Source organism: Sus scrofa, chromosome 1, assembly GCF_000003025.6.
Source record: "Sus scrofa isolate TJ Tabasco breed Duroc chromosome 1, Sscrofa11.1, whole genome shotgun sequence".
NCBI classification, from domain to species: domain Eukaryota; kingdom Metazoa; phylum Chordata; class Mammalia; order Artiodactyla; family Suidae; genus Sus; species Sus scrofa.
This window is the reverse complement of record NC_010443.5, coordinates 201,599,621-201,622,132: the sequence shown is the minus strand read 5'-3', so window position 1 is coordinate 201,622,132 and position 22,512 is coordinate 201,599,621. Positions and strand designations below refer to the sequence as shown.

Here is a 22,512-nt window from a genome sequence, read left to right as displayed (position 1 = left end):
ATACATCACAGAAACTAATGACATTCAGTTGTTTATTCAGTCAGTTGATCCCAGTTGAGCTTCTCTCTCCCTCTGTCTCTGTCTCCCTCTGAGAATGCAGGGCAGTGAGGGCCTAGGCTATTATGTCAGGGAGAAGTTGCCTTTTTTCCTTTAATTGTGTGTGATTCTTCATTTAAAGTTTTTATAAATTATGTTCACTGAGGGGCTTATTGGGCAAGATTTGTCTTGATGCTCATATGTTAGTTTGGTTTCATGATGAGGTAAGAATAATAAAGGGAATTAAAAAAGAGAGACAAAGGGGCTGTGATCTCTATCACATTCAAGACTTTATATTTTTGTTTCTTATTACAACTATCCGAGAAAGTAAAATTTGACAGTGGTTTTGTGGGCAAAGAAACAGAGATGTTAAGTCTGGATGTCATGAATGTGAAGGAGGGAAGTGGTTTTCCCCTGACCCAATGACATCTTTCTTCTAAGTTAGCAAACTTCAGTGCAGCACAGATGGGGACAAGGCTATGCAGAGGGGAAGGGTGAGGCCAGTATGTACAACAGGAAGGCAGGCACGTGGCTGCTTCTGCCAGAAGCTTAAAGAAGACCCACTTCGATTTCATTTGACTGCATTCAGATGTGCAAGATGAGCCGCTTGATTTTTTTTAAATTTAATCTCATGTGATCAGTTTTGAAGAAAGAAGAATGAAATTAGCTCACAAGAGACTGGAAACCCGAACTCTGGTTGCTAGATGGCTAACCCTCTCTGGCAGGATCTTGGAGATCAGCCTTGCTGATCATCTGTCTAGCTGATAAGTCCACTCTAGCAATGAGAAGTGTACTTTGTGAAAACTAGGATTATAAAAAGGGAATTAGAAGTTTCCAGAAGATCCCGATCTTAGTCTGGAAAATAGTAATCGTGATATCAGTAGTAATAATTGAATTTCATTGTTTGCTTATCATGGACTAACTGCTTTATAAGTTCTTTAAAATGTTAATTCAATCCTCACATTAACCCTGTTTGGATCACCTTCTCTTAGCTGGATAGAAATATAAATCTGGATGGATGAACTCTTTTCAAGTGTACTAAATGTACAAGGGCAAACCTGAGTGAGGGGCTTTACAATGATTTGTCTGGAACAGCTTATTAAAGAAAGTGAAGGGTGGAAAAGAACACAATCTTTAGGAAGGAATGAAATAACTAGAGGGAAGATAGTGAGAGGACAAAGAGTGCTTCAGATAGTGTGGAAGTGTGACAGCAACACTTTAGGGCAACAAAAAGTGTGGTCGGAGAAAACTGAAATGACTTAAATTCTAATGAAAAATAGACAAAATCCCTATCAAATAATTGGAAATGGGTAGATTTTTCTGCCAATTGACCAAAAAAGAACTCTAATATTTTAGAGCAATTTCTTCAATGCAATATGGTAAAATATCTTTATTAACAGTATAACAGCAGACCCCTCCACTCTATTTGTTTTTAACACTTGATTGTTCTTGGGACTTTAAGAACAAAGAAAAAGCACCTAACAATTTCTAGCCATATGAGTGCTGACATTTCTCCTTTAGGATGACAACTGAAATGTCACTCTCCATCTGGTTCCACAGGAATGAAGTCACTGAACTTTAATACACCCTGAAAGGAGGTCACGATGGGGATCAGGAAGGAGGCACTCTGTGCTCTGGGAAAACTGACAGATCAAGGCCTTCAGATAGTAGATCAGTTCAGGAGACAAATTTATGAACCCAAATTTCTTACCTCTTCTCACACCTAGAAAAACAGTAAAGTCATCAATAGAGACATCCTTTCCTCATGACAATCAGCAACCTTCTGCTAAGATGTGTCCTTGATGGCAGGAACCCCACTTGCCAAAATCATATATATACTGACCTCAACCCCCAACTCCCTGGAGCAGATCCTTACAGCTGTCTGAGAGGCTGTTTCTCAGGCTATAGTCCTTGGGAAATCCTCCCAAATAACTGAACTCTCAGCTCTCATGTTGTCTATTGTTTGTTCAGTCTCACTGGTTTCTCAGGAGTCCTCTTCAGGTCAGCCTGCTCTTGTCATTCCCAAAAAGGACAAGTCTTGTCTCTCGCCTCTAGCCCAGACTGGACCTTCTGTTGTCTACTGAGAGTCCAGTGAAGAGTCTCTTTTATTTATTGTCTCAACCACTGGTTAAGATGTGAGTACTAAGGACGCTTTTGAATGACCAAGATGGAAGAACATATGTGCTTCCCAGACAGAAGCAGTGAAGGTTTTTAAATGGCTACTTAGCAGGAAGAGTCTCCAAATTCAGCCATACTGCTTAGAATACTTATCTTTTTAACAATTTTTCTAGCATCAACCTATTAAAATTATAAAACAAGACTATAGAGTTGAAGTAAAAATAAAACTAAAAACAGCATTCATTGATAAGATGGCATTTTTAGCAGTAGCATAGGAGTGTTACTTACCTATTTTTTGGACCCTAATCCTCAGGATTTTTTCCAAACTTTTAAATATACTTGAAATGTCCCTCTGACTTTAAGGTACCTACTCAGTGTGGTATGCACCAACTGTAAAAAAAAGATGACTGATCCATAAATGTCCTCTTCCCAAATTGCCTAATTAATTTAGGGATTAATTTCCACAAAGTTCTTTGTTGTTTTGACAAGTTGTCATCTTCCAGTGTGCACATTGCTGATACATGTCCTGGTGGAAGGCTCTCTCTACCCCACTCGTTCCTAAATGGATCATAATCCCTGCCTGTGTCCCTTCTGTTCAAGGATTTTTTAATTTTGTTCATCTTTCAAAGAGGCCACATTATGGTGGAATGTAAGAAATTCTTTTCATAGCATTGTCTCCAGAAATATCCTTCCCTGCTCTGAGATAACTTGCTGGATCCTAAGGAGGAAACAGGTTTGCAGCTGACACTAAAGGAAACTTTGTGCCTTCTGGTGCTCTGCAGGCTACTATGGTATTAGTATCACCTGTGCGGGGGACCCTGCTAGTGGCCACATATATGTGTGATAGCTGTGCTCTCAGCATCCACTTTAGTCTTCTCATTCTCTGAAAAGGAATGTTCTGGAGAAACACTTGCCTCTGTGCAGCTCAGGTCCTTCCGGTGTTCCAGTGAAAGCTTTAAACATCTCTGTCCTTCTTCCAATTTCTCCAGCCGCTGCTGACTTTCCATGTTTCCTGGGCTTTGAGCTTTTTAAGCCACTGATAGTTCTGAGCCAGGGGAGCCCCTCCAGGTTCCATCAGCGCATGGAAGCGCCCAATATGCACAGCTGAACTCCTGGGTTCCCCAGAAGTTCAGTGTTAGGCAGTTTTCCCTCTCTTTCTTGTGTTTCTCTGGGAGGCTGGACAGTCTGGACCTGCAGTGCTTGGCACATAGAAAGCGTGGAGTCATCTGAGAGTTTCTGACAAACCTAGAACTTTCACTCAATTTCTGCTTGCCCCTGGTAACTTTCCTGTCTTAAAGGGAAATTGATATCCAGAAACCCTAATGAGAAAGGAAACAGGTGTGTGAATAGGCAGTACAGCTTAATGCAGATTGAATGCAGATTTCTACTCTGGAAGGAAAGTATTGTGATATTGGAGTAAAAGAATGGTATCCTGGAAAGCAGAGAGGAAGAGGGAAGTGTGCCAGGTATCAGAACCAGCAGAGACATATATGGTATAGTATATATGTAGTCTTTATAATATATGTTTATATACATACATGTCCGTATATGTATATGTATTTTATTATTATGTATATAATTAGATGTAACTAAAGAGACACTTTTCTCAATACTTTTATTTAGACTGTCAATGTTTTGCAGTCATTTACAGTGAGAGGGGCAGGAGAACTCATTATTCCCACTTATATTTATATGAAAACAAGAAAATAGCCACTACCTCTTTAGCCCTTTCTCAGTGGATAATACCCTAAGTGCTCTTAAATATTCTAGATTGCCTACTACTCACAACAGCTCTAGGAATAGTTTCACTTACTTCATATTTGAAGAAAGGGGACTCAGGAAAGTTAAGTGATTCCCAAGATCACACATGTGTCCTGGCAGAATCTAAATTCAGTGCAGAATCCTATATTACATATAAATAATTATTAAAGTTTCATTTTGTGCAATTCTCCATCCCTTTGTTTTCTACTTCAGTGCTTTTTGATGGTTGTTCTTCCCTGGCTGCCACTTAATTGTACTGGCTTCTCCATCTCTGTGCCCTTTGCAGGCTCTCTTTCTCTGTCTCAACCTTGAAAGTCCTCACTTCTGTGTACCTCGGGGAAATCTATTAATACTTTGTGATAGCCCATATGGGGAAAGAATCTGAAAATGAGTCTTTTTGTATGAATAAACACCCAAGTTGTCTTCTACAGTAGAATATCATAAATGAGGAAATAATTTGATAAAATATAAAGGTAAACATGTTAGATTTAAACACATTATAAAGTTGAACATGATACTACATGAACCAAACAATTTTAAATACCAAATATAACATGGTGGAGATAAAGTACACACATAAACAGGAAAATGCTTTAGAGCTCTTTACACATTAATCACTTCTCTCCTGTCAACGTACAGGTATTCCACTTCTGTTTGCTTTGTGGCATTCCCTTTCTTTCAAGGTCAGGTCAATGGACTCAGTTTTAAGTCTTTTTCTCATTCTATGCTCTCTACCCATTTGATCACTTCTTCTGCCCCATGCTTTATAGTTCATGGAATTGCTTGTAAATTGCCAACCCAAATATCCAATGGACATTTGCACTTAAAATTAACTACAGGTAATATCTGCTACTTTTGTTTTTTTATATCCTCACGTGGCTTGATCCACCTCTGTTGAGGAAATTCCATTTTTCTTCCTTCATCTCATTATCACATTAGATCTGATATTCATTTCTAATACTAATTAGTATTATTGTTTAAATAATTAATATTTAATTATCAATTAACTGATTATTGTTTTAAAGTTCATTTCCCTAAAAAAACCCCACATATGCAAAGAGCAGATTTGGCTTAGTTATGTCTACCTCCGTGTTCTTACAGGAACATATAACCTGGCTTATACTATGTCTATTTTCGCTACTAAGGTGAATATAATTCTGTTGGGTAAAATGTTGTAACATCCACTCTTAGTCAGGTTGTTGGGTAAAATGTTGTAACATCCACTCTTACATTCAGGCTTGCTGTTTCTCTTTTAAAGAATAAACAAATAGAAAAAGTTTTCTATAGTAAAATTTTAATGAACAAAAAATAATAATTAAATACAAAGTATCTATATTTTCTCTTAACCACAATAAGGTACACATAATGTTATATGAACAGAAGTAATTTAAATAGTACAAACAGTTAAATAAATACTTTAAATAGATAAATAGGTCAGCAAGGGCATCTGTAAGGACCAGTGCCTGTAGAGAACATGATGTTGCTTAATACTCCTGAAAACCTTTGACAAATTGAATTACTTCATGGCAGGATGACAGCAGAAATGAGGGGCTGTGACCTGGCAGCACAGAACGAAGTGTGGGCTTGTTAGTCAGTGAGAAGCATTTCCGAGATGAACCAGGTGTCTGTCACTCCTTCTTCCTGAATCTGTCTTGCAGGTTTGTGGAGGAAGAGAAGACTCTCATGACTTCTGCCCTGATGATCTCCCAGGCACAGGGGCTGTAGCTCTTCTCTTGCAGATAGAGGGTGAGTCTGTGGAAGTATTTCCTCACAGCCAGGATGGAGTCCTCCTCCAGCAGGGGGGTCCCTTCCAGCCCCACCTCCTGCATGACACAGGCTTCCAGGTCCCTGAGCTGCTGATCCAGTCCAGTGCAGAACTGGTGCAGGAGGCTCTCATCCCAGGCAGCAGCCGAGCCCTCTGTGCTGAAGAGCTGGAAGGTCTGCTGGAGCATCTCATGCACCAGAGCCATGGCTTGAGCCTTCTGGACCTGGTTGCCCCCCAAGGCCTCATGAGGGGATCCAAAGTCCCTTCTGTGGTCCAGGCAGGAGAAGGGGGAGATTCTCCTCATTTGTGCCAGGAGCCTCAGGGCCCTGGTGTGAGCCAGGCTGTGGGTCTGAGGCAGGTCGCAGCCCAGAGAGCAGATGGCATTGCAGCTGAGCAGCACCAGGGCTGTGAAGAAGGCTGAGGTTGGGGCCATTGGGGACCTTGCAGATGCTTCTGTCCTGGCTGAGGTGGGTGACTCTGTGACTCTGCTCTCGAGGATTTCTGAATATCTTCCCTTGGGCCTGTGTCTTAAATAAGAACAAATCCTTTCCATTTTCTTATGTCGCTTTCTACTTCTCTTTTTCCTTTTCATTATCCATTCTCCAAATGGGTTAGGTAGTGTTTCTCAATTTTTTTTTTCATTATTGCCTCTTCTCCCTCTGCTTTTAAAAATATTTTCCTAATTTCCCCCCCTGAAATTTTTCTAACACAGATATACTATATATCTATTTATTACTCCATGTGTATCTCTCCTTTATACTTAGAGAAAGTCCAAAGCTTACTCTTTGTATTCAATGCAGGTTTGAGAATGACAAAATGTTTTAAGCTATAAATAAAATGTAAAATCTATTGAATTAAACAATTATTAATGTATAGTTGATTTATAATATTATGCCAATTTCTGCTATAAAGCGAATGACTCAGTCATTTATATATACATATATATATACACACACATATATATATAGATATACACATTCTTTTTATATTATTTCCCATCATGGTAAAGCTATTAATTTTTAATTTAAATTTATAACAAATTTGGTAGAGTGACCTTTTTTTGGCCTGCCCACAGCATGTGAAATTTTTCGGGTCAGAAATCAAATCTGCACCACAGCAGCGACTGGAGCCACAGCAGTGACAATGCCAGATCCTTAACCTACTGTGCCACCAGGGGACTCCTGTAGAGTGACTTTTAATGTAATATACTTACTTATATAAATAGAAATATATCTCATTACATATTAAAATAAACATTTTTATAAATATTTTATAATGATGCCAATGTATATGCATACTTTAAAATCATTAAAAACTGCTCAAAAACCAGTAAAAAAACTGTATTATTTTCTTACCTTTTATTTTTAGATATTTAACTTTTAATTTTCATGTCAGAAAATAATTTTTAATTTTGTTGGATAACATATTCATCTAGATATTTTCAACATTTTTTCCTTTTTAGAGCTGCTATAGTTATTGATGTGTTGAACAACTTTAGTAGAATTAAATAGTAACATATGATCTTTTGTATTTAATTTACTGAATTTTCTATTTGTGTTAACTCCCATAGCCTGAATCACAGTGACGCTCAAACATAAGCAACATCCACAAGGACAGCCAATAGAAACCCATAAGTAAGTAAAGTCACCCCTCACAATATGCCTTTGAGATCAAGCAAATGATGGAGGGAAATTCCTCCGATGAGCCATCAGGTCACCATAAGTTGTAGACCTGATTGTATGTATGTACAGTTTATCTTCCATGAACTCCATGTCAGTGCTTCTTATATCATCTACAAGAAAATCCAAAGAGAAAAATGAATACTAGGAATAAGATTTTGTTGGATAGGGTTGACCTTTGGAGTGTCACAAGCCATTGTAAGAGCTAGGATTTATTCATAACCCTAAGAACTAATGTTTGCACACTTAAGAGTGAGCTCATCTCCAATGAGAATGCATGATGTAGAAATCATCATCAATTGGAATCTTCCTCATATATATTTGCATAATTTCCAGTTTCTCAAAAGATTTTCAGAGGTTCCAATCCAAGTCTGCTGTTTTTTCAGACCAAAGGAAACTATCTTTGTAGTTAATCCATAACTGGAAAAATGTTTATTTTTAGCATGTAAATAAGTTACTTTCAGCTCAAATTCTTTATATCTTGCAGTAGAAATTATGTTGCCACAGCCCTTTACATTTCCAGCCTTTAAATAATAGGTATGTGACCATCTTTGGCAAATCAGCTCAGTAGTAACTAGACTCTGTCTTATTCTCTGTGGTATCCTCAGCACTCACTAAAACAGGTAATTTTTAAATGCAGTTTCTCAGATGTTCTCCTCTTACTGGAAAGCATTTATGAATGACCAAGCTATTTTGCTTCATCACAGATATATTTCTTGTGAGCATAAAGGACAATAGCTAAAATTTCTACTTTACTGGTATCAATGATACCTACTGAGTTTATTGCTCAAACTACCAGCATTCTCTTTCCCTTAAGGTACATAAGTCTCTGGGGGTCAAGTTGCAAGAACAGCACAATTTTCAGCCTTTGCCTAGCACAATATTAAGCTCTCAAGGATGGTATGGTTTCTAATTTGCCCTCTACTATGTCACAATAAAAAATAACTAGCCTGGTGTCATATACAGAACCACCTATCGAAAATCAGACTGGCCCCGATTCACACAGCTCACAGCAACCAGACATTTACCACATTACTCTTTGGTGGTCCTTCAGTGATATGGCCATTATAACCTTTATCCTGAGATTCTTTAGCGTCACCTCAACAAAGATGATGCATGATATTTGTATCCTTTATCTTCATTCCATTCCTTGCAATGATGGGCTCCATTTCAGGCTGATATACAAAATTTGTCATATAATAGAGCATTACTTCAGGTCACAAATGGAGAGTTTGGATTCTGAGTCCTTGGTGTGCTCTTTTTGCCTGCCGACCTACTCTTTTTTTTTTTTTTTTTTTTTTTTTTTTCCATTCAGAATGACTATATTCTTACTTCCAGATGCCAGGTGTGTAACCTTTAAAGATATTTCTGTTTTGAGGGTTTGGGATCCCATAAAATTCACCAAAGTGATGATGTCAGGTGATGGGCCCTTTGGGAGGTGATTAGGGCATAATGATGGAAGCTTCACAGATGGAATTAGTGCCCTGCTCAAAGAGGTCTGAGATAAACCCCTCACTCTTATGCCCTGTGAGGTTACAGGAGACTCTGCAGTGTGAAACCTGAAGCAGGATCTGACCACACTCACATCCTTATCTTGGGTTTACAGACTCTAGAACTGTGAGCAATACATTTCTGCTCTTTACAAACTACCCAGTCTTTGCTATTCTGTTGAAGAAACAGGAAAAGGCTAAAACCTGACCTGACCTATTGTATCTTCAGAATACCTCCCAGGAGTCTGTAAAATAACTAAAGGGAGAGAGACCATCTGACCCAACTTCATTTCCTATACATCTATTCCAGCCCTTTTCCTTTCAGGAGCTCAATTAATATCCATGAAAGGAACAACTATGATAACAATAAGAAAAAGAATAGATATGATGTGGCAGAACAATAATTAAAGATACTTTATAAATTCTTCATGGTTCTACAAGGGAAGTTATAATGGAATATTGTGTGAGGTATTTTTTTTTTTTGGAATATCATTTGCAGGAGTATTTTCTTCAAATTTGTATTTTCAATATTTAGAAGGAATTCCCCCTTTGGCGCAGTGGATTAATGATCCTGCTTGTCTCAGTAGCATTGCTGGTTCAATCCCTGGCCCAAGAAGTGGGTTAAGGATCTAGCGTTGCTGCAAGTTGTGGCATAGGTTGCAGCTCTGGCTGGGATTTAGTCCCTGGCCTGGGAACTTCCATATGCCATGGATGTGGCTGAAAAAGAAAAAAAAAAATTAGAATATCAGGATGAGAATCACAGATCTGTACATAAATGGAAGAATCACTCTCACTTTTAGTTTAGTGATTCTCAAGTGCTTGCATGGAGCTATATGGTCATACTTTTTTCTCTTAAGGAAGGAAAGATACATTTCTCTTAAGATCCAATTACTATTAGTATTCTATTTATCTGTTACAGCAGCCAGCATTAACAGACAAAAATCTTCAATAGCATACTATCCTAACAACCCTTCCATAAAAAAAATACACTTCACATGTTGGGAATAGCAAATATCCCCAAGAAATTAAATTAAATGTATTTTTTAAATCATCTTATAAAGTTATTTGTTCATGAAAATAGATCTTGAAGTTCTTTTGTGGTGCAGCAGGTTAAGGATCTGGCATTATCACTTCAGTGGCTTGGGTCACTGCTGTGGCTTGGTTTTGATCCCTAGCCTGGGAACTTTCACATGCTGTGGATAGAGCCAAAAAAAAAATCACTCTACAAAATGTGCTATAAATTTAAATTAAAATTCAATAGATGTTACATTTCATTTATAGCCTAAGTTTTTTGTCATTCTTAACCCTGAATTGCATACAAAGAGTAAGCTTTACAATTCGTTTTTCTATGTACACATGAAGAACATAAATAGATATACAGTATATCTGTGTTACAAAAATTTCATGGAGGGGAATTTAAAAAGAAAATATCTAAAATGACTCTGTGGGCAGAGGAAGATGAGGCAATAATGAAAAAAAAAGTTGAGAAATGTTGCTGTAACCCATTTGGAGAGTAGCTAATGAAAGACAGAAACAGAAGTACGAAGTAACATTCAGAAAGTGGAAAAGAGAGGAGTTCCCATTGTGGCTCAGTGGAAACGAATCTGACTAGCATCCATGAGGATGTAGGTTCCATCCCTGGCCTCCCTCAGTGGGTTAAGGATCCAGCATTGCCTTGAGCTGTGGTGTAGGCCAGCAGCTACAGCTCCCATTTGTCCCATAGCCTGGGACCCTCCATATGCCATGGGTGTGGGCCTAAAAAAGATAGACAGAAAGAGAGAAAATGGAAGAGAGGAATTCCTTCTGTGGAGCAAGGATTAAGAATCTGACTGCAGGAGTTCCCAACGTGCCTCAGTAGATTATGAACCCAACTAGTATCCATGAGAATGCGGGTTCAACCCTTGGCCTTACTCAGTGGGTTAAGGATCCTGCATTGCCTTGAGCTATGCTGTAGGTCACAGATGCAGCTCCCATCCAGCATTGTTGTGGCTGTGGCATAGGCCGGCAGGTGCAGCTGTCCTCTGTGTTGAAGAGGTTGATGGTCTGCTGAAGCGTCATATAGTAGCAACAGGTACCTTGAGATGAGTGTGTTTGGGTGATTTTCCCTCTTTCAGAAGGAAATTTGAAGTCGGCTCTGTCCTTTAGGCATGATTGAAGGGGCTCCTTTTCATTTGTGTCAAATGTATGAACATTTCCCTGTTCTCTAGTCTATGGATCCAAGGCAAGTTCTAGCCCAGAAGTGTAGCAGGGGATGGAGCAGAGCATCGTTGTTGCCAGCAGCAGATAGAACTGGGCCACTCAGTGTTTTAGTGATTCTCCAGGTGGCCGCGAGGTGCCACGGGGCACCACTAAACAATTAGCATAAAGGTTTCTTGGCTGGAATTTCGCGCACTGTTTACTTTTCTAAGCAGGTATGGGAAAGGCGGATTGCTAAGCTTGCAGTTTCAGCGTCTAGGGCAGCGGGAGAGAAAGAGCAACTCGTCCTCACCGAGCAATTGTGTGGTGATTTAGTAGTGCAGGAAAAACCTTCTTTTTCGCCGTGCTGAATACTAAGAAGAGAATTTTGTTGCCGCCCCGCCAGCGACATTTTTGCCTGGTAGGAATCACGAAACCTTGCATTTTCTGGGCTTTCCCTTTAGAGTTTTGTGGGTTATTTTCGCTCAGAAATTTTGGCGAGGCCATTTTTACGGAAGAAAAACCGTTTACTGAGATATCTGAGGCGGGGAATTAGAGTAGCTGATTTTACAGATTCGGGCTGGTTGTGGCGCGATTCCGCGAAAGCTCAGAGAAAGGGGGACGCTTCTGCAATGAGACGACTGGGCGGTGTTGGGGACACCTTGCGGGTGCGTGGGGGCGTGAGCACCGCCCGGGCTGAGGATAGAGATGCTGAGCCCCTAGATGCTCTGTGACTTTGTTGGTGTTTTTCAAGGGTACAATGCCAAGTGGAGGAGAAAGTATTGAAAAAAATGTAAAGTAAGGGATTTCTCTTGCGGCACAGCATGTTAAGGATCCCGAGGTTGTTGCTGCTTGGCTCTGGTTACTGCTGTGGCAAGGTTTGATCCGTGTCCTAGGAACTTCCACATACCTGGGGCATGGCCTAAATATATATATAGTAGGAATATATATATATATTATATAGTAGGAATATATATATATAAAAATATATATATAGTAGGAATATATATATATATAAATATATATATATAATATATATATTTTTTGCCTTTTCTAGGGCCTCTCACGGGGCATATGGAGGTTCCCAGGCTAAGGGTCTAATCCGAGCTGTAGCCACCGGCCAATTGCCAGAGCCACAGCAATGCGGGATCAGAGCGGCGTCTGCAACCTACACCACAGCTCACAGCAATTCCGGATCCCCAAACCAATGAGCCAGGCCAGGGATCAACCTGCAACTTTATGGTTCCTAGTCAGATTCGTTAACCACTGAGCCACAACGGGAACTCCAATATATAGTAGGAATATTTTTAAATAGCATTTTATTTTAATGATTTTAAAGTAGATTTATATTTAATTTATGTTTAAGATTTTTAAATGTTTATATTTAAAATATTTTAGGTAATAAGTATAGAATTTTTAAATATACTTGAATATGAATATACAGCATCTTATTAAACTCTATTTAAACTATAGGTTTTTTACGCCAAAATAAGAATTAATATAATTTTACTTTCCAGGCTTTACTGGAGGCTAACTCATTAGTATTTTCAAGAATACTTGGGAGTTCCCATCGTGGCGCAGTGGTTAACGAATCCGACTAGGAACCATGAGGTTGCGGGTTTGGTCCCTGCCCTTGCTCAGTGGGTTAACAATCCGGCGTTGCCGTGAGCTGTGGTGTAGGTTGCAGACGCGGCTCGGATCCCGCGTTGCTGTGGTTCTGGCATAGGCCAGTGGCTACAGCTCCGATTGGACCCCTAGCCTGGGAACCTCCATATGCCACGGGAGCGGCCCAAGAAATAGCAACAACAACAACAACAAAAAAAGACAAAAAAAAAAAAAAGAATACTTCTTGTTTGAGAGAATTGCTTTGCTTGACAATTTCTTGTGACTCTGTGGCAGTCTTTAATAAGTTTTATTTAACTTGAGTTATTGAAACGCCTTTCCCCACCTGGACCCCACCTGACTATATTGTAGAAAAAAGAGTCAGTGTCCTGTGCAAGAAGTTGAGGACATTTACCAGGTCTGATCTTCTCATTTTCTTTGGTGAGGATTTTGTAGACTAAATGCAAATTGCCCAAATTTCATTGGCAACAAAAGCTTTCCCTGTGTAAGACTTAGGGTCATACAAATACAGGGTCTTTATTTAAAATTCTGATATTTTCTTTAGCATGAATGTTTTGGCACTTTCATTTTAAAATATTGAATTAAAGTAGTATTTATCTCGAGTACCTAGATTTGGTGCTTTCTTATATTCAATGCTTGAGGGAAGTCCTCGCTTTCTTTACCCTAATACTAACCCAGGAAATAGCTCTTGAAGTAGTGTTGTGATCGTCTCTGGATGAAAGTATAGGAGTGCTGGAGTTCCGTCATGGCGCAGTGGAAGCAAGTCCGACTTGGAACCATGAGGTTGCAGGTTCGACCCCGGGCCTCGCTCAGTGGGTTAAGGATCTGGTGTTGCCGTGAGCTGTGGTATAGGTCACAGACACGGCTCTCAGATCTGGTGTTATGGCTGTAGCGTAAGCCGGCAGCTGTAGCTCTGATTAGACCCCTAGCGTGGGAACCTCCATATGCCATGGGTGTTGCTCTAAAAAGACAAAAAAAAAAAAAAAAAAAAAAAAACAAAAAACAAAAAAGAAAGAAAGAAAGAAAGTGTCCAATTTCTCATCACCCTCTCCTACATCTATATTTTATAACTGATTCCCTAGTCTCTATAACTTTTAAAAATATCCATTGTTCCCTTAAAATAGTATCACCAGAGGTGGTCTGAGACAAATTGAGGATTTGGGTGGGGAATATTTGTCTCATTTATATTATTCACAGAGAGCCACTTTTGTCAGACAACTTTCCTAATGCTGGTTCTCTGCAAAACATTTCAAGTGCTATAGGATTTATCTCCACAATGTGCCAGGCCCTGCTCTAAGGATAGAAACTTAGGCTCTGATCCCTCATAGTCCTGAAGGCAATCCCTCTCCTAGAGTTTGCATTTGGGACCTCAACCTGCAGACCCTTGACAGTGGGTAAGGGAGCTGCAGTCATAGCTTCTCTGGGCTGGGCTGAGCATGGACTCTACAAGTTACCATGTGTTATATTAACATAAAAGGCAGCTATCATTCACCATGTTCAAATTCTCAGCCTATAGTTTGCAAACTTTATTTCATTTAATCTTTACAGTTCCCTGTGTGCTACTCCTTTAGTTGTCTCCATTTTTTAAAGGAGGAAATGAAAAACTGAGGTCATTGAAAGTCAGGAGCCACAGATTTGGTGATAGTGGATCTTTCTACTGCTCCCGGTCCCTCCTCTTCATCAGCTCTGAGTACTAGCCCTCAGCTTTGCTGAGCATGTGCTGCTTCCTTCTTCTTAATCCTGCCTCTAATATCTGTCCTCCCTGCTCCCTGCAGGGCAGTCACCATTCCTGCCTTACTCTCCTGGAATCCACACTGCCAACCACACTGGCAGATATATGTGCAGTTTTTTGGTAACAGAAAGAATACGGTATGATTTAACCCTTGTTGTTCATCATTATGCTGCTATCATCTGTAGACTATCAGAAAATGAGAGCTATGGTCCTGAAATAATGGTGAAAGAATTCAAATCTTATATATTAGACCCTTAAAAAGGAAATGCAAAGATGTGTAGCTTGATGTATTTTGGTGCAGTTTAAGAAATGTCAAAATGGGAGTTCCTGTCGTGGCACAGTGGGAAAGAATCAGACTAGGAACCATTAGGGTGTGGGTTCGATCCCTGGCTTCGCTCAGTGGGTCAAGGATCCGGTGTTGCTGTGAGCTGTGGTGTAGGCAGGTGACTACAGCTCTGATTTGATCCCTGGCCCGGGAACTCCGTATGCCAAAGGTGCGGCCCTTAAAAAAAAGAAAAAAAAAAGTTAGATTGAGCCTCAGGTTTTAATTTCAACCTGAGTTGACTCATTTACATGAATATACCCTACTGGATTCAGACTTCTGTCACTTTCCATGAATATATTTAATTTCCAGTGTAGTAATATAAAAACATTGAAGTTGTGACATTTTCTGATGCCTGTAAGTATAAGAGAAATTGCAAAAAGAGCAGAAACAAAATTGAGGTAAGTTTAAAAAAATGACAATTCTGGCCTATTTAAGAATCTCATTTGTGGGAAGGTGCAGAGAGGAGCAAAAGGCTGACACAGCTAGACATCTGCATCACTAGGCTCACCAGAAGTCAGCCAACCAACCTCTTAACTGACAACACCAAGGATGATTTTCTCTAGCTCTGTAAAGTGTGAGGGATGGAGCATATCATCCCCATTGCCACCAGCTGAGAGACCACGAATCCCTAGATTCAGAGCCCCACTTGGACCTCTGTGAAACAGGGGAGGGCCACAGCTGAACAATGCGCCCAAAGCTGCCTTCGCTGCGCCCAGCGGCCGGAAGGGGGCACCCGAACTCTTCTTAACGTACTGGCCGGCACCGCCCACCCGGCGGTGGGTACCCGGGTCCAAGACCTGGAACTCAGGCCTCCCGTCCAAAGGGAGAACCGTGCATCGCCGTCAGCAGGAGCCCCGACCTGGGCGAGGCGCTGTCCGGGTCCAGGAAGAGCGTGGGGCCGCGAGAGCTGTGAGTCAACTTCCTTCTCCAGCCTGACTGCCGGGGAAACTCTGCCTCCGCTTCGCTCAGAGCCTTTCACTTTCTACACCTGCCCCTGCGTAGTCCTTCCCTTTCTGGTGGGAGATTTTAGCCAGTTGACACCAGTGCCCACTTATGCAGGGATTGGCGGCTCGAAATCGGAGCATGTTTTGGTTTGTTTTCAGGTTCAGGACTGATTCTGGAAAGAAAGTTGAAACACATCAAAGAAAGGGGAAACACATCTACAATCTGGACACTTTTTAAAAAAATGATTTTATTCAATTTTAATGGCTTATTTCTTCTACAACGTTTTAATAGTTAAAAAACATTGGAAAGTATTAAAAATTCAGATTATTTTTACTTTAAACTTTTTATCCATACCCAAACCAGAATTTGTTATAATTTACTGGGCTTTATTGAAAGCAAATTCAACAATACTTCTGTCAGAATTACTTCCTTGCTTGTCTCATTTTCAATTGAGAGAATTACCATCTTAAATAGCTTAATTTTAGCTTACTGAAATAGTTTTGGAGAAACAGCATATAAATTTCTGATTTATCTGATTTCCTTTCTCGTTAATGCATTTCCAAATTATATACTTCCTGTGCCAAAGTTTGAAAATATGATACTATGGCAGGTCAGTATTTTGATATCTCTTCTATAATTGACAACAATGATAGACATTTGGCTCTTTCTCTTGACAAAATCAAAAATTCATTAAGTGCTTCTGTGTGTATTGAGGCTGAAAAGTGACCAAAACTTTTCATTATAAAAGCTTTAGCATTGCAGATAAGCAAATAAGCACCCCCTCTTTAGCAATATTGTGTGAAAGGTGTTCAATAATTAGCAAGTCAGTATATTTACATTTTTTTCTTTTGGTAAGAAATATATGGAACAAATGGATGGAATTTGTCACAATTTAACTTTGCACCCCTCCCACTTGTACAGCTCTCAGGCTTTTTTAGTTGTGGGGCCAGATCTTGTCTTTATTTATAATTTTTATAGTTTCTTCATCAATGGTTTTTATCATTAGTTTAAATTTTTAAGATATTGCAATAATATATATCACATGTCCATATTACTAAGTCACTTGACACCCACTTTCTGTTTGTAGCTTAGGGAAGTTCCTAACTCACCTAAACCTAAACCCTACACTGGAAAGAGTTTTTGATGTGAAGTGTTGTAATTTTCCTTGGCTGAAAATTATGTCTGAAAATCAAAGAACATCCCCTTCCCCATCCCTCACTGTATTTTTTTTTTTACACGTTATCTTTGTCTTTATGACATTGTTTTACTAGTGCCTTAAACACTATCACCAGAGGTGATAGGAAACTAAGTGAAGATGAGAGTTGAGATCATTTATATCATTTATTTATACATTTCACAGAGTAGCTATGATCTGCCAAATAACTTGCTATGATTCATGTGCTCCCGAAAGAGCTTCAGGTGTGCTGTGTGATTTCTCCTCTGTGCCAGGCATGGCCTTAGCAGTGTAGCCGAAGCTCTGCTTCTTCCCAGTCCTGCGGATAGCCTTTGTCCAGGAGTTCCCATTCAGGAGGCGCTAACTTCCCTGACTCTGTAGCTTAAAAATACCCAAGAAATTTTCAAATAGTCAAACTGTGCAACACCCAAAATACAAAATTAGGGCAATTTATGTAAAATGCCATGGAAAGATTTCTATGATGTATGTTATGTAGAAATATCAAACTGTGATGTCTTTGGTATAATTATATAAAAGCATATCCAGAAAATACTTTGGTTCTACAGAGATAATTTGAGATGCCAAGACCTCAGCTTGAGTGCATGGGGCCACCTTGAGATCTCACTGTCCTCTGTGCCAGTCTTGATATTTCTAGGGCACTGGGACTGGTGGGGGGTAGGTGGAGTCTGGACAGTGTTACTTGTCAGGTCCATGTGGCAACTCTAACAAGACCTTAAATTTGTATAAAGTGCTTACCTCTTTATTCTGTTCTTCATGACTATGTTGGTATGTTTGAATATTCTCCAATCAGTAGATGAGATTTGGGAGTTCAATATCATAACCTTTATTACCGTTATCTTCATGGAACTGCAGCAGAGGAGGTAGGTCCTGACTCCATCAGGCCCAGATCATGAGCAGCCCTGTGAAGACGTGCTGAGGCTAAGGCTGTGCATAGGGGATCTGAGCTTTCAAGTCTTCTCCTGGTGGATCAGCCCCAGAGGCCTCCAGAGCTGATCCTTGCCTGCTAAACAGTGCTGGGGAACTAGGAGAAGGGGACAGGGGACACTGCAGTGTTCCCTAGATGTTCAGAAAGCTGCACCAGAACCTCATCTGTGAGGCTAAATCACCAGCTCTTGTCTTTCAGAAGCCACAGAGGCAGAGCAAGTTTCCTGAAGTGAAACCTGTGGTGGTTTCCAGCAGACAACCTGAAGGGGGTCTTTCTGGCGACTCTGTTCCAAGACGCGCTCTGGGGGCCTCTCTCCAGCTAGCTCTCTCTTTTCTCATTTACTTCCCAAATGGCTCCTGAGTACCAACTAAATGCTAAGCACCTAATGCTGGCAATAAAGCAGTGAGTACCTGTTCTGGAGGAAAATTGATGATTAAGCCAAAAAGTCCCAACACAGACGAAAATGTATGCCTGGAGAAGTAGAAGCGCTTTTCCCAGCTGGAAAAGTAAAAAAAAAGACTACTCCCAGGAAACCTTTTTCACTATGATAGGAGGAGAGGAGGAGAGAGGGGTGGTAAATGTTTTTGAGTTTGGTGATGAAAAGTTCTCTTCTAATAGCTTCTGCTTCCCCTGTGAATATCCAACACATCTGCTGAAGCTGGGGGGAACAGAAGTTTGTCAAAGTGCAGAATGTTTGAAACAGTTTAGTTAAGGATAGGAGAGTTGATGGTGGAACTATCGATATAAGTGCCAAAAAATTAGGGAGCTTTGTCAGTTTTGTCACTTAAGCATCCAGAATGTACATAGAAGTAACTTACCAAATATATGGGGTGAATGAAAGTATGAATTCCTTGCAGCATTGGAGAGACCCATTTTTTGTAGACCACAGAACTATGGTAGCACAAGATACTCATTTGTACAATTATCTAGTAGGTCTCTAGCATTTACTAGAGCTCAGACATGGAAGAGGCAGAGGGTTTGGACTTTTCCCAGACAGGAATGATGCAATAAGAATGAGGTGAGGGTGTTCAGAATGTTGCTTAACTGATGGACCATGAAGTCCACTACTAGTTTGCTAGGGTTCTCCATAATAGAAAACCACAGACCAGATGGCTTAAATAACAGAAATTTACTCTCTCACAGTTCTGGAGGCTAAAAGTCCAAGATCAAGGTGTAGGCAGATATGGTTCCTCCTGAGGCCTTTCTTCTTGGCTTGCAGATGGCTGCTTCTTGCCACCGTCCTCATGTGGTCTTTGTTTCTGTGAGGGCCCATCCTTGGTGTCTCTTCCTCTTGGAAGGACACCAATCTCATTGGATTAGGACTCCACACTAAGGGCCTCAATTTGACTGAATCACCTCTTTATAGACCTTACTTGCAAATACCATTAAATTCTTAGGTACTGGCAACTTCATTATATGAATTTGTTGCGGGGGGCGGTAGGGAGGCACAGTTTAGCCCATAACACTACCACGGAGAGAGAACAAACCAGAGGTTGCTGATGGATAAGGAGAAACTATAAGGACCAGTAGACAATAATTCTGGACTAATAGGCCAGTGGAGGACAATTTGGAAAAACTGAAGGTGTAGGTCAGAGGGCAGGATGCTAGACTGTATTACTGTGTTGCTTCAGAATGCAGAGCAGCTCCTAGGGAAAAGCAAAGATCTGTGAATCAGATGTGACTTGTCAGGTGACCTGTGGCCCGTTTTTGGCACTTCTTAGTCACTGCCTCTCTTTGGATGAGTAATCTTTGGCTATGAGAGCATGAGGAATGTCCCTGTCCTGAGGGTCACCTCGTCTGAGTTGTCTAGTCCCAGGTTTTCTACCTCTGTGGTTACTCATCCTGTCTGAACTTCAGGTTAGGAAAATCAAATTTTTTAAATGAGCAGCATTATTAATTATGTAATACAAAGCAGAGAGTAATTTCCTCTGGGCTTTACTTGCTCTCTAAGTGTGAACCTCTCTAAAGGAGATAAACTTTAATTCTCAAGGCATGTATTTGGGAGCCAAGACAGCTGAAGAGATAGATGTGGAGCTGCATTGACTCTGACCTCCTCTCTCCTCCAGGGGGAGATGGCATAACAGTGACTCCAGTTGTTCTTTTCTCTTTTTCACGGGGACTCTTCCCTTTGGGTAACTCCATGTCTTTGTGGCTCGTCTTTTTCAGCCATAACTCCACATGGCCCTTTAATGGAGTTAACCTAGGCCACATGGATGTAGAAGAATAAGGAGAGTCTTTAGAACATTTGGCTACATTGGCTTCAGTGGGCTGAGTAGTGGTCCAGGGTGAGCCCAGGAAAACTGCACCCTTGTCATAACTGCAGGACCACCTGTGGTGCATGCAATGTGTGTGTCCTGAAGAAGATATCCCATGACTCCACCAAGCATGTAACTAACAATCACAAAGAACACCTCAACCCAATAGGTACCTGTTTGCAGTGGGAATAAGATCCTGCACAATATCAGAAAGAATGTCTGTAAGGAAGGCACTTACCCCCCCCCCCCAGAAAAGAGTTTGGCAGACCTCAGAACACTTCTGTGGGCATTGTTTTTGTGTTCAACGACAACTCTCCTTCTACTACTACCTGTCCCCAGGACAGGCAAACACGCTCTTGCCAAAATGGCACCAGATCCATTTCACTTGATCAGTGTTCTAGTCAGTTACCAGCAGGTGGTGCTGAGACAATCTCAGTACATTCCCACCCCCTTTGTTAGCTTCCCTCCTTTCCACCCACTCAATGCCTGACTTTTCCTCATTTTCTCCTCATTTTTCTCCAGGCCCTGTGTGGCTGCACTGTGAACATTCCAATCCTTGACGGCCATGGGACTCATTTGCCTTGCGTTCATGTTATCAAGTCAAGCAATATGCAGTCTCAGTGAGGAGTTATTTTCTTCTGCAGGGTAACCAGCCAGCAGGGAGAATTTATTTATTTTGAGTTCAAAGTTTGTTTCATAACAGACGAGTATTGGAGTTCCTGTTGTGGCTCAGCGGGTTAAGGACCAGACTAGTATCCATGAGGATTTAGGTTTGATCTCTGGCCTCCCTCAGTGGGTTAAGGATCTGCCATTGCCATGAGCTGTGGTGTAGTTTGCAGATGTGGCTAGGATTTGATGTCGCTGTGGCTGTGGTATAGGCCAGCAGCTCTAGCTCCAATTCCTCTCCTAGTCTGGGGACTTCCATATGCCAAGGGTGCAGCCCTGGAAAAAAAAAAAAAGAATATCACAGATATAGCAGATCTTTAAGTATTACTTACCATAGTATTAGGCCTTAGCACTTCCATCTCAATATCCAAGTATAGCAGCATGACCCACCCTCCATCAAGTTCTTATCCAGTTCTGTGTCTGCTGTATAATGGATACTTTTCCAAAATCTAACAAAAGCTACTTTTTAAAAGTTAAAAGTCCAGAGTCTGAACCCAAGAGTGGGGCTGCTTGGAGAACAGAAGATGGGGTGACCCAGCTCTCAGGTCAATTTTTAGGTCCCTATCTTTGAATCTAGTTCTGTTCCAGTGGCTAGAGAATGATGTATTACTTAATAGATATATGGAGATTTCTTCCCAAGCCTGTATACAGTGTATTCTCCTTCTCCTCTAGCTCTGCTGAGGCCTTTATGGCTCTGCTTTTCCTTAGCTATGTCCTGTCAGGAGGAGAAGGAGCAGAGGACTTATCCCGCTTTAGCAGCCCCCTCCAGACCCTGGGTCCACAGTGCCCAGCAGTCAGAGAGCAATGACACACATTTCTGCCCTTATACTGCCCACCCGGGGCTTTCTACCACCTCTCTGTGGTAGAGATAGGAAAGGAAGGGAGGTAACCTGGGAACATTTTTCGCATGGGGCAGGAATGTGAATCAGCACCCACAGCAGCCTTGTGGAGAGTTCAATCCCTGCCTCCACCTCGTCCACCACCACTACCACTTACCAAAACACAGAGCCGGGGTTCAGTGTCCCTTACTGGCCCAGAGCATGTCTCCTGGGGAGAGATGAGGAGATATGGTATGACCAGCTGTATGTTTTCGTTAAGGCTGAGAATGGAGTAAGAGTGCCCACCACTCCAGCTTTCATCAGTAAGCAGATGAGATTCATGGTTGTAGAGTTTTTCCTTACCCTTCCAAACTCAGGGCCTCACTACTGCGAAATCTTAAGTTCCTCTTTGGGGACGTATGAAGTTTATTTTCTCTTACTATTTATTCCTTGATGCTCACTGAGAATTAGCCATTCCATGCCATGACTACTTAATGTTCAGGGCAATGAGGAAGCAAGGGAAAGGAATGACTGGTCCAGATACTATGGTGCAGTCTTAGTTACAGTTTCTCACTTTTATAAGCATCAGTTGATTGCTTGGTAGTTACTTGGTTTTCAGTATTATGAAAAAGTAATGAATTTTTCAAGTGGGCTATCTTCTGAAATACAAACAAGGGAAACCCGGATGGTAGTACATCAGCAATGCCATTGTCAACTTTCTGCCCTAACCTTTGTCTCATTTTATAAGCCAAAGCTAGTTCTCAATAAGAGTTGAAGGGACCCTTTCCCTTCCCTAAAATCCAAGCTCATAGGGTACTCTATTTCTCCCAAACACAACAGAGACAGATGGCACCATTCTTCTTTAAAAACAAAAACAAAAAAAACAGGAGTTCCTGTCATGGTGCAGCAGAAACAAATCTGACTAGGAACCGTGAGGTTATGGGTTCGATCCCTAGCCTCACTTAGTGGGTTAATAAGGATCTGGTGTTGCTGTGAGCTGTGAT

General features: G+C 40.9%; 1 protein-coding gene across 1 annotated transcript; it reads right to left on the bottom strand.

Moving 5' to 3' along the window:
• IFN-ALPHA-4 (interferon-alpha-4) lies at positions 5,544–6,113 on the bottom strand. The gene has a single exon (NM_001166319.1). It carries the CDS (start codon positions 6,111–6,113, stop codon positions 5,544–5,546), a length of 570 nt encoding a protein of 189 aa, NP_001159791.1.

Coding starts and splice junctions, on each gene's coding strand:
- IFN-ALPHA-4 (NM_001166319.1), bottom strand. CDS start 6,113: ATGGCCCCAACCTCAGCCTTCTTCACAGCCCTGGTGCTGCTCAGCTGC.